Consider the following 16086-nt stretch of genomic DNA (forward strand, 5'->3'; position numbering starts at 1 on the left):
CGCTAGGAAATCGATGGTAGTATACATAAGAGATGAGATGAATGAAAGTTCATGAGCCCCATCCCCGATTCTGAGCAGATGTGTCACTGTACGCGTTCTTCTCATTTTCCACGATCTGATTGAATTCAGCGTGTGCTTGCTCCTTGTCGCGTCTCTTCTCCATGTTGTATCGATCCTGATTGTTGGAAGGAGCATATTCTGACCCAGAGGCATTCTGTGGCTGGCCCCATTGTTGCATGCGAGGACGGGCAGGAGGCTGCTGAGAGGGTCCGACATTCTGCCGTCGGATACGGTCCCATACACTGCCAGTAGAGGAGCCGTCGGGGTTGGTGTTGCGGTACTCCGGGGCAGTGGGACTAGCATCGTCACCACTACCACCAAAGAAGAAGTCGTTTCCTAAGTCTGATTGGGAAGTGGGCTCGTTGGCCATTCCTCGGGATGTGCCGTAAACCTGCGGCTGCGATTGACCAGTCGAATAATTTTCCTGGTCATACTGAGACGTGTTGTCGGATTTGTCGCTCTCATACAGTGCGGTGGGAGAAGCAGAGTCATCGTAGTTGCTCTGACCCTGGTCATAACCACCGCGACCGCTCAAGCGCTCGACAATCTGTCCAGTGATATCCACCTCGCCTGCTTTGCGTCTGCGGGCCCCATCAACAGCCGCGAACAACCTGCGCTTTCTAATTTCCTCTTGGGAGATGTGTTTTATGTCCTGCTTAAAGTCGTCCATGCTTGGGTCCATGAGCACAGTCTGAGCATCAGAATATGCTCCCATGAAAGCTGTAACCATCCAGCCAGTGGTGGTGAAGAAGAGAATTCTAAAAGCAGATCTTCCGGCGTTTTGGAGGAAGACGCTGCCATTGACCTGAGTGGTTATCTTTAGGAGTCTCCAAAACTCCGAAGGCGTCGGCGCGAGTCCAGGCCATGCAGGTGACTTGGTCAATCTGCGAAATTCCCACCCAGTCGCGAGGAAGGCAGAGGCCGATAGGCCGATGGTTTTATAATACAGGCCACGCGAGGTGGCTGTGGTGTAAACGTCCATTTCGTTTTGTGTGGGGTAGCGATTTGTCACGATCCATTGGGTCTCGATGCGGTCGGTGAGATGGCTTGCGATATTGCGTCTCCAGTTGTTTACGCCGAAAAATCCAAAATACAGAGTGAACAAGTCCGGCTTCACCGCCAGTTCCGGTTTGACTTGCAACGGAAAGTACCTGGCGAAGGCCGGGTTTGGGGTGAGGTATCCGCCGGGTGAACTGGGTACGGCATTGTTGTTCGGTGGTAAGGCTGCCTCGGGCGGGGCGCCTTCTAGGACCATGGTGACGCTCGCAGGTTGAAGTTGTCGGGGCAGTGAGCTCTGTTGCGTTGTTTGAAATGAGGAAGCTGAGCTTCAGCCTCTAGTGACGTTATGGGATGAGTCAGCATATTTCTCCCGCCGCAAATATTTGACACCTGAGGCAGAAGCTGAGAAAACATAGAATTGAGAACAGGATACTGACCATTACAACATTTAAGCAAGGCCGAGAAACAGAGGCACAATCAACAGGTGCGTAAGAAAAATATGTACCAAAAGCCCCAAGTACCTTAGTTCCGGACTGTGGGCCTACTGGATCAGTATCATCTACAACATTTTAGAACTATCCAACGTTTTATCTAAGTTTCGTATTGACGCGTGTTTGCAAATGATTCAATTTATTAAATCTGACAGATAAGTTCATTCAGTGATGATTTTACCACTTCTCGACATACGGTCTCAAGTCCAGCTCAAAAGCAAAAGTCGACCGCGGCTGAGTATGCAGATGCCAGTACGATTCCGCAATCTAAACAGACATAAAATCAGTTCTCATCTCAAGTCCAAAACCAGAAGACTGTTATTATACTTACAGCATCGGGACTCAGCTTCGCATCCTCATGCTCAAAGGCCCAGGCCTTGGTACGCGGGATGTCGATCACACCATCGATAATGGCGTGGGACACATGGATACCCCTAGGTCCGAATTCACGGGCAAGAGACTGCGCCAAAGCACGTAGAGCAAATTTGGCCGAGGCAAATGTTGCGAAATTGGCCGACCCCTTCAGACTGGCGGTGGCGCCGGTGAAGATCAGAGTGGGTGGATGAGGGATTGAGTCTTTAGCTTCGAGCAGAAGGGGAAGGGCGCGCTTGGCAATGTTGAAGCCTCCGTTGCTTTTGTTAATTGTCAGCTACCTACTACAGACATGGCGGTCTTGAAAATCGAGGCAGCTTCAGGAAGCCGGGTGTACATACCCCTGCGATTTTATAGCCGAAGAGTAATCATCTTCCGTGAGCTCAAGGAAAGGCTTTCTGACCATTCCACCACCGGGATTAAAAATAGTAGCGGCCAAGACCGAGTCAGGAAACTGCTTCGCAATCTGGTCAAATGCAGCGTTGACGCTATTCGCATCGGAGACATCGGTACTGATGCCGATAGCCTGCCCACCTTTGGAGTTAATCTCCTGGACAAGAGGCTCATAATTGTCGGGGTTTCGAGATAGAAGCACGACAGAGTATGTTTGAGCGAAGCGCCTAGCAATGGAAGCGCCCTATAGTCTTTGTTAGGATACTGTCTTGAACGCCGTTGTTGGGAGGCATACTGTACCAGGACCCACGCCAGCGATAATTGCAAGTGCCTTGGATGCCATTATGTTGTTTCGATCAATTCAACCGTCGGTTGTGGGAGAAGGTTGGGCAAGGAGAAGTAAGCTACATAAATACGGCGTGTCGGCAATAACGTACTCGCCGATGCTTAGAAATGCGGAGGTGATTGATCATCACTCACTTGGATGATCTCATTTCGGGAGTGGGACGCCCACACAATTATCGGATTATTCTATCATCTCGAACTTTTTTTTTTAATTAGCTTCAATAACATTATTCCATGCCAAATGCCGAATTTTCGGTCCTAGAAATGCCTCTATATAGCTTGTCTGTGGAGCGCAGTGTTGCCTGAGGCTGCGAGCAATTCGTTATCGATAAGCACTCAAATTTCTAGCTCCGCGACCAAGTCCGATCATCTCAACCAACCAACTCACAACATGGACGACTCTGACCCGTTGCTGAGTGAGCTCTGCTCGATTTGGTGAGCTTGATCGTCTCTTCATATGCCACCACCTTGAAATGCTAACATAATTGCCCGTTCCAGCCACATCAACCCGCCGAAATACCGCTGTCCGCGCTGCTCAACACGAACCTGTTCCCTCCCTTGCACGAGGCGCCACAAGCTCTGGTCGCAATGTTCCGGTGTGCGCGATCCGGGCGCCTACCTCAAGCGTAGCGAGTTAGCCACAGAAGTGGCCTTTGACCGTGACTTCAACTTCATCTCGGGCATTGAGCGCTCGCTGGAGCGTGCCGACAGAGATGCCGAAAACAGAGGTATTGAACTTCAACGTGGAAGCGCTGCAGATGGCGAAGAGGCGGAGGAATCCCTTGAACCCGGCGCTGGACGCAAAAGGAAGCACCCGGGCCAGGGTCTTGTGAAGGGTGAAGCTGGATTCTTGCGCGGAGCAGAGGCTGGCGCCGTTAAGGTTCTACGCGCGCCGAGGGGCATGACGAGGAATAAGCAGAATACGTCCAGGTGGCATCCCAAGTATGTTGAAATCACTGTCGAAGAATTATGAGATTGGGTCTAATTTTATTCTACAGACACAAGTGCCTTAGCTGGACTGTGGAATGGGTACCGACCTCTGGAGAGAAAATGGTCTGCAACAGCCTTGAGACGCGCACTCTAGCTCAGGCATACGACGGTGTCTACCCGATCCCAAAGGAAGAAAGACCCAATTGGGATCCCAATCGGGGACAAAAAGGCGAGCAGCAGAACAGCTCTATGGTCCATGAGCAGAACGATGTCACCACGACCGATACTGTTGCAACTACGACCGAAGCCACGGATTCAATCACCAAGAAAGAGCCGGTTTCAGAAGCAGCGGAGACATCTACAGCCCCAGGAGAAGAACCAAAATCCGATCTTCCCATCACCTCTCACCGCGGCGTATACTTCTACCTCCACCGCCCCCGAACATCTACCAAAAAACCAGTCCTGGTCCCTATACCCCCACAAACAACATTGGTAAATGCCCTGCGCGAACGAACAGTCCTAGAGTTCCCTACCCTTTACGTCCTCCCCGAATCCGCGGAAACCCTAGCCGCAAGTGAGGAAGAATCTCGTTTCATCCTAGAAGAAGAATATCTACGAACAGCCGTACCCGAAGAGGCTGCAGAATCAGAGAACGAAGGCGCGGGAATGAACAATGACGCGGAACTACATGGTGCCAAGGACATTGGGAATGTTGATGAGCAAAAGGTGATGGAAGTGTTGAAGCAAGATTTATTTGAGACTGTGCCTGAGGAAGAGGCATAACTTCATTATATGCATGGCTATTCAAAGACGGGTTTCTTCCAACGAGATCCGACATCTGGACATAATTACGGGCGTTTATGCAGTGTACGATAGACTAGCGTTGCATGTCAGTTATTTGCATTCGGGACAGGGCATACAGTTGGTCTTATCCATGTAGGACCTGCTAGAGAATTGGGCGACCGAAGACACGAGGTTCACTGGTGATCGTCATCGTAAGCTTAGGCGTGATGTGGCGTGTTTACAGAGCAGGTCTGCAATAGTATCATCGACAACCCAGAGACAGAACTCGCAGGTTTAGACATCAGGGCGGTCGATGCTCGGCGCGGCTCGAGCGGAGCCCATTGAGGGCAGGATACAAGGCTAGCGAAGCGAGGTTAAGACGGTTTCAAAAATCACTCAATCGATGGGCCAGGAGACCTGCACCACCAAGGAGTTAATCAAATTGATCACAAAGATCGATAACACCCAAAAGATCCCAAGGGTATTTCAACTAAATAACACAAAAACAATAACTCCAGATCCAAGAATATAATCCAAGGATATGCTATGCAATGCAGAAATCGCTCAAATTGCAGATATAAATCAAAATCCAAGATCCAAAACAAATGACACCGTATATATGCAGCCACTCAGGGTTCTTACTTCAACGTCCCATGACCTTTGAGACCTTGAAATAGGCAGAGCCTGTTGGACTTCTGGACTTCTTCAACCGCAATGTTGATATTGCGGATGAGATGCTGTGCTATGCACAAGGGGACCTCACGGGCTATAAGCTCGTGGGTATTCACCTCAGAGGAAGCGTCATCCATCCGGAGATGGGTATACTCTTGAATAGCACCGATGCTGTGAGGTATGACCTCTTTACAGACATGAATCCAATCCAAAAGGTGGGGTATAAGATAGGTTGTGAATCAGAAGCAAATCTTCATGTCACACCAATCAAGAGGTTGAGCTGTCCGAATCGGACGCAGTCTCAGGAATGTCGGGCACAGAAGCAGGCTTAGCCTTACTGGACTGTGAAGAAATAGGCTGGGTGGGAACAGTGTTTGGCACAGTAGGCACATCGGGCTGTTCAACTGATCTGCCGAGTCCATGGCTGGCCTTAGACTCAGTGGGAGACATGCGCGCCTTCTCAGATCCACTGGGCTTCAACTTGAGACGACCTTGTTCCAAAGCACGAAGGACGGTTCCAATATCTTGCGGGTCAATTGATCGCAGTTTGCTCATCGCGTCCTCGGAGACATCTGAAAATGCGTTCCACCCCAACTTGTCAAATTCCTCGGATACGGATGACTGAGACTCGGCCACGGAAGGACCATTAATCAACCGTTGCAAGAAAGTGTCGGAAACACTAGGTCGACGCGGCATCTTTACAGGCTTAGACTTGGAACCTGTGCTTGCAGAAGCAACGTCTTCTTGCTGACGCTTCAGCGGACGAGAAGGCACGGCATTGGGGCCTTCGCCCACCTCATTGCGAATCTTGTAGTACACAAGACCCAGAGTGGCGGCGAGTGCCTGGTGTGCGGCTTCGGGGAAGCGACGAACAGCTTCTTCCCGAGATATAACAAAGGATCCATCACTGGAGTCACTTGAGTCACTGTCGGCAAACATGTCGGTCTGATGCATCCGAGACCAATCCTGGTAACCACCCAGTTCATAGAATTCGGCGAGTTCAACCAGACGATGAACTAAATATATGTTAAAAAGGGGAAAGGGGAAGTGATCTACTTATATACGCGTACCTCGACTTCTTTTCTTGAGACACCAGAACTTCCAAACCGTACGCGGGAAGTATTTGGGCCATTCAAGAGCACCGTCATCGGTGATGACAGGGACAGGGCTGATAGGAGCGAGAATGGTGTGGGCGAGAGAGTTGAAACGAACACGATCGGAGTGTCTCATGCGCGATTGCATAGAGTCCATACGCGAGTTCATTGAGTTCACGCCCGATTCCAAAGAGTCCATACGCGAGTTCAAGTGGTGGAACTGGCGTGACATTTTATGATCCAAGGTAACCAAATCAGTGCGAAGCTGACTAGATGTAGCTTGGAGTTTGCTAATGTCAATCCGTGTGGCACACGAATCTGTCCTAATCTGCTCCAAGTCGACATGAAGCTGATCCACACTCTTCTGCATCCGATCGACATCACCACGGAGGAACACCGTCTCTGTACCAGACTGACCAAGACTACTCTTCAGTTGGAAGATACTAGTCTTGATCTGGTCGACATCAGAGCGTAGTGCCACGACGTTGAGGTCAATACGGTGGGAGATAGCACGGTGGGTCTCGAATTCACGACGGATGTGCTCATCCTCGCGGTTCCGGCGGTCGACATAGCCATCCTTAGTAAGGACGGTAGATCGAAGTTCGAGCACACGCGAGTCAAGCTGATTCATGCGGTCATGGAGATGGAAGAGGGACAGTTCGGAGCCAGGCGGTGTGGTTTCGCGTCGAGATGGTCGCGGACTGGACATGGAGAGCGAAGTGCTGGAGGCACAGGAGTGACTCCTCTCCAGCGTGGTCATTGTGGGCATGTTGGCAGTATAGTTTTAATGGTTGTATAGATGGCGAGATCATATCTAGAGTCGCATATCGTCCATTTTGTCGGTGGGGATCGTGGTAGAAGTTGCTATTGTGAGGCGAGGGCGAAGGAAAAGGGCGACGAAGGAAGGGGGGTCGCACTGCTAGCCACTGTGTGCCGCCCTCACCAGTCAGACTGCATCCGGGCCGACACGCCTCGACACAGCATTACTCACCCATCATCAAAGCCGACCATTCATATTCTGAGTCTAGACTATTGCTTGTTGACTCAATCATGCTGTGAATCCATTTCGACCTACTTTTCCAGCCCAAATATCCAGAAAACCAAAGGGAAGACAGCATGATTGATATAATACCAGCCGTGACAGTACATTACCCGAGCACGGACTAGGCTTGGCGCATGACTAGTGCGACATGGCGCAGCTGACTTGCATTTGGGCGCCCGAAAAACCTTGCCACCTCGTATCATTGGTCTTCGTGGGTCGTGTAGCCCGTATCATGCATACGCTGGAAGGTTTTCACTCAGTTGGCGCTAAAATCCAGCAGGGCTGCCTCTGCGTGTGATGACGCGAGGTAATTAAAATGACATCTCATTACCAACATGTCGCCAGTTGACTGTCTTGATCCAACACAACTACAGTATACCGTTCTGTTCTCACGTCCTCGAAATAGCATATTTTCTTATGTCTAGGATCCGATGGTAGAATAATTTCAAGGTTATTAGTTTTCAAATATGGCCGTAGGCACTACTATCCATGATCCCCGGAAATCTGGGACATCTGACGTGATGTTCAAGGTGTTCCCGATTAGGAAACCATGATGCCCTAACCTCAGCATCGCGACTTCCTCACTGCTGCACAATTCGAGTCCAGACACCCTGAAAATGACTACCGACTATTGGATTGCTTGGGGGAACTTTTACTCTTCCTCAAGCTTGTCCTAAAACCCACTCGCCCACCATGAAGCAAGGTGCCCTGTCTTTAGGCATTCTCGGGACCTATGTCTTCTTCGGAACGATCGTCTCCTCATCTCCAAGTCCTCCTGTCAGCCCGCCAACGAAGCCATTTCCAAGGAAGGACCTTGAACGCTGTGACTGCTTCACGGTGTCAGGTCCCGACCCCGGCTACTTCCAACACTACAAGCTCTGGGACTTTCGTGCCGTTCCTCTTGGTTCCAGCCCAGGTCAATTAAGCGACGCTGACGATGAAGCCGATAAGGATGACTTGAGTTCCCCTGGATGGGACAAAGGACATGACAGCAAAGGCCACGATGGAAACAAGCAAGAAATTCATCTTGATACCCTTTGGTTCTTTGATTCTCCTTTCAACGAGGACTGGAAGATTCAGCAATGGGAGCGTCCTCGCAGCTCCAACGCCCCGGTAGACATGATCAACTCCAAGCGTAATGTCTTTATCACCAAGAACCGTGGACAACGAGACCCTCATGCAACATTTCTCGTCCTTCGTACCATCCGCCATGACAACTACAGCTCCACTGCGGAAATTGAGACTCGAATGCGAAATATCTACCGCTGTTCCATACGAGTCAGATTCCGCATTCTGCCTACCGATGTGCCGGTTCTATATCCAATGGAGTCGCCGTTGCATCAGCCACGGAATTCTATCTCACCCTCGAAGAACAGCACGGTCCCAGGCAACTTGACAGCCCCAGTCGAAGCTGGCAAACCTCCATCAGGTGCATGTGTTGGTATCTTCACTTATCGGCCTCCAAACTGCGAATCAGACATCGAGATCCTGACAAGTGATCCTTCATATCGCGTGCGCTATGCAAACCAGCCAGACTACGATCCCGAGACCGATGGGATGATCCCCGGAGCTAGCACAGTTGCAGATCTGGATGTCCCATGGACAAACTGGTCAACTCACAGATTGGATTGGCTCTCTGAAGTATCGCGCTGGTGGGTGAACGACAAGCCACAGGAAGCCAAGACATACCGCGTCCCCAATATGGAAAGCAGACTGGTCATCAATCTCTGGAGTGATGGAGGCGCTTGGACTGGAGACATGAGACTTGGTGACAGCATATACCTGGGGATTGAATATATTGAGATGGCTTACAATCGATCCTCCGATGGCTCCAAATATATCCCTTCTTCGCAACAACATGGTGGCCACCGGCAGTCTCTTTTAAATGTGGCCACCTCTGAGTTTGCGTACATCTGGGAAGAGTCCTGGATGCCGGAGATCGACCCCTTGACTGGACTGAAAAAGAAAAAGAAGCAGGGCAAATGCAAAAAAGGGAAGAAAGGCCGGAAGTGCCGGAAGAAGCAACACCCCCAGAAACCTGAGAAGCCGATAGAGTCTCATTGCAATCGTGTTTGTAACATTGATGAACTACATCTTGGCAGTCGTGGCGTAGGTGGTTGATTTCTCTATTTGTATTCCTACATTTTCCTTTGTCTCAATTTGATGATGCTTCAATGGGCATTGTCACTACTATCACTAGCTACCCACGGGTAAAACTTCCAGGATCATTTTCATTATCATCGTTAACTCGTTGCCTCTATTTTAACCTCTTCCACCCTTGATTTCTCTGCTTTGGATCCTTAGAGGTAGATCTCACAACAGCAGGGCGTGATATCACGAGAAACAAGGAAAGCCTAGGTTAAGGTGCATTTGACGCTCTCAATATTATCATTGACAGTCTCTCCATTTTGACCATCGACGTTACTCTTAAGCTGGGCCAAAAGGTATACGAAAAATCTCCTTCATTTGTTGCAGTGGGGGTTCTCACCTTTCAGTAACGCGTTAGTAAATTCACATCGAGTCATCTTTGGAGACTATAAACAGAGCGCAACTCACAATCTAACTGGCTTGTCCAATGGTAGCAGCATTGGCGCAGTTGTTGATATCGTACTCCAATGCTGAGGCTTTGTAGACACGCTGCTTGCAGCTTTGCTCAAAGACGCAGTCTTTTCCTCCCGGTACCTTACACAGCTGATCTTGTACTCCGTAGCTGAAGAAGTCCAAGCTCTTAGACACGCACTTGTACATCTTGCCGCTGACATCGCTGCATGCATCCTCGAAATGACCTGATGTGTTTGCGTTGTAAGCAACGGCTGTATCCTGAGAAGTACACAGCCACCATGTTCCCTCAGCCCACGCGGTGCTTGCCTGTTCTATATGAGTATCAGTTCCTGTCTCTAAGATCAAATTAAGCATGTGAATCACCAGTGTAGCAAGGACTAACTGCTTTGTCAATTGTAATTTGAAGTTGGTGGTGCAGTGATTAGTGATTTGAGGATTGTATGAGAATAAACTTGATATCGACGCAGATACTGTGGGGGCTTTCCTGGCCCTATTTATATTGAAAGAATCACGCAAGCGATGATCAAATCCTGCTTGTCGGTAGCTGTTCGATTATTCGCGAGAGTTCAGATATCATTTTCCACTCTCACAAACTCCCATGATGTACCTCTTTCTTCTCTCGTTCCTAAGACTAGTTGTGTGCCCTCATCTCCAATTCGTATCGGCTTATTCTCAAACCAGTGCAAAACAAGGAGCTGGTATCCACCACCAGGATGTGGGCGTATAGAACAATACTCCCACCAAAGGTGGTGTCTCGCCTCGGCAATGATATTCCCGTGGATGTTGTATCCTATGTAGGTTCCTGACACCGCATTGCAGAAACCAAGCCAATTTAATGTCCCTGCTTCACAGTGCCAGTGACTTGCTCGATCATTTTCTGTGTCCTGAGGCACTAGACAGAGAAGGGAATCTCTGAGTGTGATTGCAAGTTTTGTCTGGGTGTTTCGAATGATGTAAGTTCCTCCTTCGTAGGGAGGTCCTACGGCATCTCCGTCATCAATAGGGTTCGAAATCTTCGATTCAACTGGGTCGTCAAATACGGTTGTATGGGTTGGTGTGTTGCAAGTCCGTTCAGCAGGTTCGGATATTGAGATTATCTCGTGGTTCAGCATGATCTGAACGGTGCAGTGGTTTACAGTTCGGTCGCTTGGGCGTATGCGTCCCAGACGGTGGGCCTTGGCCTTATCCTGCAGAGCCTTAGAGGTATTTTCTTATGGAATAAAAGACTGTGGGTAAAGTGCGATTGGTGAATGATTCTCTGACCATGTAGTCTTGAGTAACCAACGAACGATAAGTATACGAAATTTCCCAGTGTCCAGACAGGCTAACAAGGAGATGAGGGACAGTGACGCGTTTGACCAGGGTACCTGCCAAGAACATGGTTCGAGACATACTAAGCCTAATAGGCATAGCGTTACGCAAGTAGTAGAAAACGACCAAGATTAACAACCTATGCCAAGTAGAAGTGGGTAACTGATCTCAATCACTTTATAGAACAGTAGTTACTTCTACCCTGTCTATTTGAAATTGGTGTCAAGAATTCAAAATTTATTTTCAAGGTTATGTAGAAGCTCTTCTAAATTCCTTGCGACATGTAAAAAAAGCCACGAAGGCTTTCCTTGCATCACTTCTGCTCGTGGGGTATCATTCAAACTCGTTCAGCACATTATAAGGAAAGGAAAACCGAAATCGAAACAATGGCTGGTGGCCCTCCTGTTGTCCTTCTCTAGCCGGCCATGCACGCCGAAATAATCAAATGAAAAGAAACCGTAAACGCCTCGGTGTGAAATTCACATGCTTGTGTCCACGTGCGATAGCGATCGCAGTGTTGGAGGTGGAAGAGGAGTCGGAGGTGAAAGAGAAAATATTCTCATGGATATTGGGTGAAGGGGGGATTTGTGTGTCGAGAAAGTGCCTTGGTCATCAGGCTGACATGTATAAGGTAAGACTGTTGAATGGTAGGGTAGTCGACGGGTCTATTCACTTGACAGTGTGCTCAGAGCTGCAAAAGACCCTCCTTGTTAATGGGACTGAATTCTCCATTGAGCCCGCCATTCATAATCTCTGCGACAATCTTTCTGCGCAGAAGAATTGTATCCGAGGCACCAAAAGCAGTGGGCTCTACACCCAGTGCAATGGCCTTGGCGTTTGTGAGAAGGAACACGCCACAGTCGCTGCCATTATCCTGCATAGACGAGTTTGATTTCAGCACTGTCCACTCGTCTTCGTCGTATTTCATTCCTAGCTCGCCGCGCAGCCATTCTTTGACCTTTTTCACTTGATTGGCACCGCGTGAGCCCATGGAGTCAAGGTACTCTATTGTTCGTTCCATGGGTCGCACGACCATCAGAGTCCAGTGGGCTCCCCCGTGCACGGGAATGAAGACAGTGTCGACATCCAGCAACCCTTCACCGCCTATCTTTGCCCGACTAGCCCACCGGCGCACGCCTTGGTAGCCTTTGTCTCGTAGAGTTGAGAAGAAAAATGTGTTGAAAGCGTGAAAGAGGGGCTTATCGTTCAAATTGCCGGTAGATTCGCGTAAATAGTGGATGAGGATACCGAGGTAGGAATTGATGATCTCATCATTGAGCCAAGCTTGATGGTTGATGCAGGTGGCAATGTCTCTTTGGTATAATGCATCTCCAGAGATTGACTTCGCGACTGGCATGCTTTGGGGAGCTTTCATAGCTCTTTTGATCTGGTTCATCCAATCCCAGGACAGCTCCCGCACGGCAGGGCCCTGCGGAACGATTCTGACAGTGCGACCAGGCTCGCCTTCCAGAGCTGCGCTTTCCCTTGCTCGTTTTTCCCATTCTGTCGCGTAGATAGAAGCGATACGGTTAGCGGGAATTGGCCTTGGCTTTGGTGAAAAAAGTTGTACAGCGGATACCGGCCGTCCGAATGGTAATCGTTCAAATAGCGAAGCCTGGCGGTTCCACGGATCGTCGATGGCCATGTCATCTTGCGCAGCGGGTCGCCGGATAGGTGTTCGAGGGGTGGACGGGCGTCTTGTGCGTCGAGGGGCTGAAGCTGACGCGGACACAAACTTCGCCGGTCTCCTAGGATGTAAATGCGAGCCAAGTTCTGTCGGAAGTTCGGGGCTCTCAGCGATGTCAATGTCCATTTGCTGGAACGCAGACACGGGAACGGACTCATCGCGCTCGAGCGGCGCAAGGCGGGGTGACAGAGGTGGCGAGGACGGGAATGCACCCGGAATTACCAGGTTGAAGTTATCTTCTGTATTGAAATCTTGATTAGTTTTTGCGCAGCAAGTCTCATGGGCGCGCTGTACCTTCACGAGCTTCGATCTGCTCCCGGCCTTTGGTACCTCCGGGGGGGATCTTGGGCTCCCGAGGACTCTGCATCTTTTGTAGAATCTAGTTGCGACTTGCGCCACGACCAGTTGAGCAGTCTCATGTCGAAATGATGCCCGAGAACAATGACGAATTGAAGGGAAGTTGTCCAGGTGTCGCGAGACGCGGTGGCGGTGGGATCAAGGGGGTGAGAGATCAGGATGGGCGAAGCAAAGGACGTAGAAAGCGGGAAGAAAGAAAAGATGTCAGGGAGGGATTCCCAGCGTCCATCATTGAGAGAGACCAGAGTCTACGGTCTTTGAGGGACAGGGTTGCGATCAGCTCGAGGGCGCGCTTTCATCATGGGGCGCGCTGACTCATCTGCATTAACCGCATCGGGCAATCTGCTGCAGGGCGTAGGGCGAACTATAGAGATGGTCAATAACTTTGGAAAAATCAATCTTGATATTGGAAAAGTATGTCCCAACCATGACCATTTGTCTATTTTCAATGTATGATGGAAAGCAAGTCTTGGAAGCATCACATGATTCTCGATCAATTGATACCTACTTATTCTGAGACTGGAAACGTACTCGATACCGGAATGCTTAGTTAACTCTCTACCCCGACTTCGCCGCTATCCCCCTCTACAAAGAGAATTGGAGCTGCAACATGGGGATTGCCATGGAGAACTGAGAAAAAGGCGTAGACTTCTTGGCTTTCGACACTGTGCAACCAGTTACCATAGAAGCGTTCAAAGGAGTTGGGCCGGCCCATGCTGAGCATCTCGATACACGTGCGGTGCATACAAAAAAGCGTAGTGATGTGGTCTGTACGATCAAGCTTATACTTAAATTTCCAATCACTATCCTTTGGGAGCTCTATTAGAAGCGCTTGTATAGGTGTTCGGCCGGCTAGAAACTCTTCACTAAGCTTCCTTCGACGATTGTAGATATCCCGAGGTATTAGAACAGAGCGCGAGTCGTCATCTCTGAAACTAGTTAAAATCTGTCGTGTTGAATAGCCTTGCGTAATCTGATGATCGATAGTTGATGCCTTCTGGGCGAGCTCGAACCGGCGATGTACGGCATGAGTTGATGGCGCTAAGGGCCCATGGTTATGTATAATAACCTCATTATGCTGGAGACGCCATGTTTCCGTATCATGCTGAAGCCGTAGCGATAGCCCAAACTGACACCCATTCATAGTAGTTGATGCCTCTCGCACGAGGTGATCGCCTCTTTATTCCTGCCACCGAGTATCGTACTGCCGCCCGCGATCGTAGCATAGACGAAGTGTCTTTAATATACCCTTCTTCGTGCGCTTACTACATCGAGTAGTAAGGCCGTAGCCATGATCCCGTGCGAAGGCATTCGCTGCAGCGATTCCGAGCTCTGGGGTGTCGTAGCATATACCCTCTGGCGGGGGCTCCATCATGGGTGTAGGGCTTTCAGGGGCTGTGTAACTGGAGACACTAGATAAATTAGTATGTGGCATCATGCTGGCTTGCAAAACAACCTGATGCATCGCTATCATTGCTTTCTAGCTCAGCAAAGAGAAACCCAATGGGTAGTGATGCCATGTTTATTGAGGGTGAGCTATGTGAATATAATAGTAGATAGTTGCGGGATGATAGTTTCAAGCGGTGAATATTTTACCATGCTAGGCCTATATAACGTAATTCACCACCGAGTGGGCCACCCAACCACCCTTTCTACACTTTTATTGATATAAATCAACCACAACGCCTTTATATTTATTAATCTCTTCTTGGACAGGCATTCTTTTTATGCCCTATCTCGCTACAATTACCACATTTAGGTAGACGCCGCGCTCTTGGTGCTTGCGTAGCTTGCGCCGGTGCTACCCTTGGGCCTATTCTTGGCTGAAAGAACGAATCATGAGCTTCCTCAAGCTCTAATGCTTCTCGTACTGATAGACCGTCATCGTGGGCTATCCATCTACTCACACGAGCGCGTTTTTGCCTTTGCGTAGCGTTTGCAGCGCGTAGCTGCCTATTTTCTTGCTCGAGAAATATACCGTTTTGCATTGCAATTTGACAGCCTTTGATAAGCTGGTTTAACGCGGCCTGGGACGGCGATGGCGGACTTTTGGAGCGTCTCTTTAAGAAAGCTTTAATAGACGATGCTTGCTTTAGAAGCTCGTCGACGTTCGCCGGCGTATGTGGGTAAAAAGCGCTTGATTGACTACCGCGGCTTGTAGGTGGTGTCGGCGTCCGAAGTTGAATATTGAGCTTTGATAGCACTGGCTGAGGATTGAATGGTACTAATCCTGCTGCTTGGAAGCTATTTTGAATCATATTTGGTTTAAATGCGTCAGCGCGAGCTTGTGGATATGCTATAAGGAAATCAAACTTGTCGATATAGTTGATCCCAAGCCGTATATTCTGGCTGACCAAGCTACCGTACGAGCGCTTTAAAACCGCGAAACACCCGATATCAAGCGGCTGTAGAAGATGCGAGGAATGCGCTGGCATATAGATTGGTATAATATCGTGATCTTGGCAGAGTTGATCAAATTCTGGCGTAAGATAGCTTCCGTGACCGTCGAGAATAAGAAGTCGATATCTTCTATGCGTACGACTATTTGTCGACGGGATAAATTGCTTTTGAAGCCAGCGAAGGCCTATCGCGTCGGATGTCCACCCATTTACGCTAACTTCGAAGCGCCAGTCGGGTAGAAGGTCTTTAAACCACGCTTGATTATATTGCTTACCTTTAAAGATAAGCGTCGGTGGAAGCGCCCACCCCGAAGCATTGATTGATTCGATCGCAGTTACCCACTCGCGGTTTCCTGGCTGTAAGACTGATCTCCGGCCATAGTATTCTGACCGGGTAATCACTTTTTGCGTCGCATAGAGGCCCATCGCGAAGCCAGTCTCATCGAAGTTATAGATATCGTCCGATAAGATACCGTATTGCTGAATTGTGGCTTGTACGGTGTTAAACCACTCTTGAATAACCCTTAGATCCTCTTGTTCTGCTCGCCGGTAGTCATAGCGTCGTGAAAAGCGAGATTTAAGCTCTGGA

General features: G+C 49.4%; 8 protein-coding genes across 8 annotated transcripts; 2 read left to right on the forward strand and 6 right to left on the reverse strand.

Annotated features, from left to right (window-relative positions):
- Nucleotides 1–49: 49 nt before the first annotated feature.
- N7443_006524 (putative endo-1,3(4)-beta-glucanase) lies at nt 50–1315 on the reverse strand (the record flags this gene model as incomplete). Its single annotated transcript, XM_056886580.1, has 1 exon — nt 50–1315. One exon carries the CDS (start codon nt 1313–1315, stop codon nt 50–52), a length of 1266 nt encoding a protein of 421 aa, XP_056740229.1.
- A 412-nt stretch (nt 1316–1727) lies between these two features.
- On the reverse strand, nt 1728–2658 carry N7443_006525 (oxidoreductase, short chain dehydrogenase/reductase family; the record flags this gene model as incomplete). The annotated part of the gene is made up of 4 exons (XM_056886581.1): nt 1728–1817; nt 1882–2182; nt 2264–2559; nt 2611–2658. The coding sequence occupies 4 exons, from the start codon at nt 2656–2658 to the stop codon at nt 1728–1730; spliced, it is 735 nt and encodes a 244-aa protein (XP_056740230.1).
- Nucleotides 2659–3051: 393 nt separating this feature from the next.
- Nucleotides 3052–4373, forward strand: N7443_006526 (zinc finger HIT domain-containing protein; the record flags this gene model as incomplete). The annotated part of the gene is made up of 3 exons (XM_056886582.1): nt 3052–3095; nt 3159–3602; nt 3659–4373. The coding sequence occupies 3 exons, from the start codon at nt 3052–3054 to the stop codon at nt 4371–4373; spliced, it is 1203 nt and encodes a 400-aa protein (XP_056740231.1).
- Nucleotides 4374–5312: 939 nt separating this feature from the next.
- On the reverse strand, nt 5313–6908 carry N7443_006527 (uncharacterized protein; the record flags this gene model as incomplete). Its single annotated transcript, XM_056886583.1, has 2 exons — nt 5313–6061; nt 6116–6908. The coding sequence occupies 2 exons, from the start codon at nt 6906–6908 to the stop codon at nt 5313–5315; spliced, it is 1542 nt and encodes a 513-aa protein (XP_056740232.1).
- A 966-nt stretch (nt 6909–7874) lies between these two features.
- N7443_006528 (glycoside hydrolase family 16 protein) lies at nt 7875–9302 on the forward strand (the record flags this gene model as incomplete). Its single annotated transcript, XM_056886584.1, has 1 exon — nt 7875–9302. One exon carries the CDS (start codon nt 7875–7877, stop codon nt 9300–9302), a length of 1428 nt encoding a protein of 475 aa, XP_056740233.1.
- A 438-nt stretch (nt 9303–9740) lies between these two features.
- Nucleotides 9741–10855, reverse strand: N7443_006529 (uncharacterized protein; the record flags this gene model as incomplete). The annotated part of the gene is made up of 2 exons (XM_056886585.1): nt 9741–10078; nt 10351–10855. The coding sequence occupies 2 exons, from the start codon at nt 10853–10855 to the stop codon at nt 9741–9743; spliced, it is 843 nt and encodes a 280-aa protein (XP_056740234.1).
- Nucleotides 10856–11739: 884 nt separating this feature from the next.
- On the reverse strand, nt 11740–13108 carry N7443_006530 (SUMO protease ULP1; the record flags this gene model as incomplete). The annotated part of the gene is made up of 2 exons (XM_056886586.1): nt 11740–12977; nt 13036–13108. The coding sequence occupies 2 exons, from the start codon at nt 13106–13108 to the stop codon at nt 11740–11742; spliced, it is 1311 nt and encodes a 436-aa protein (XP_056740235.1).
- A 1170-nt stretch (nt 13109–14278) lies between these two features.
- On the reverse strand, nt 14279–14470 carry N7443_006531 (uncharacterized protein; the record flags this gene model as incomplete). The annotated part of the gene is made up of 1 exon (XM_056886587.1): nt 14279–14470. One exon carries the CDS (start codon nt 14468–14470, stop codon nt 14279–14281), a length of 192 nt encoding a protein of 63 aa, XP_056740236.1.
- Between the last annotated feature and the right edge of the window lie 1616 nt (nt 14471–16086).

This window comes from Penicillium atrosanguineum (assembly GCF_028827265.1).
Source record: "Penicillium atrosanguineum strain IBT 20685 chromosome Unknown utg000005l_segment0_segment0, whole genome shotgun sequence".
NCBI classification, from domain to species: Eukaryota; Fungi; Ascomycota; class Eurotiomycetes; order Eurotiales; family Aspergillaceae; genus Penicillium; species Penicillium atrosanguineum.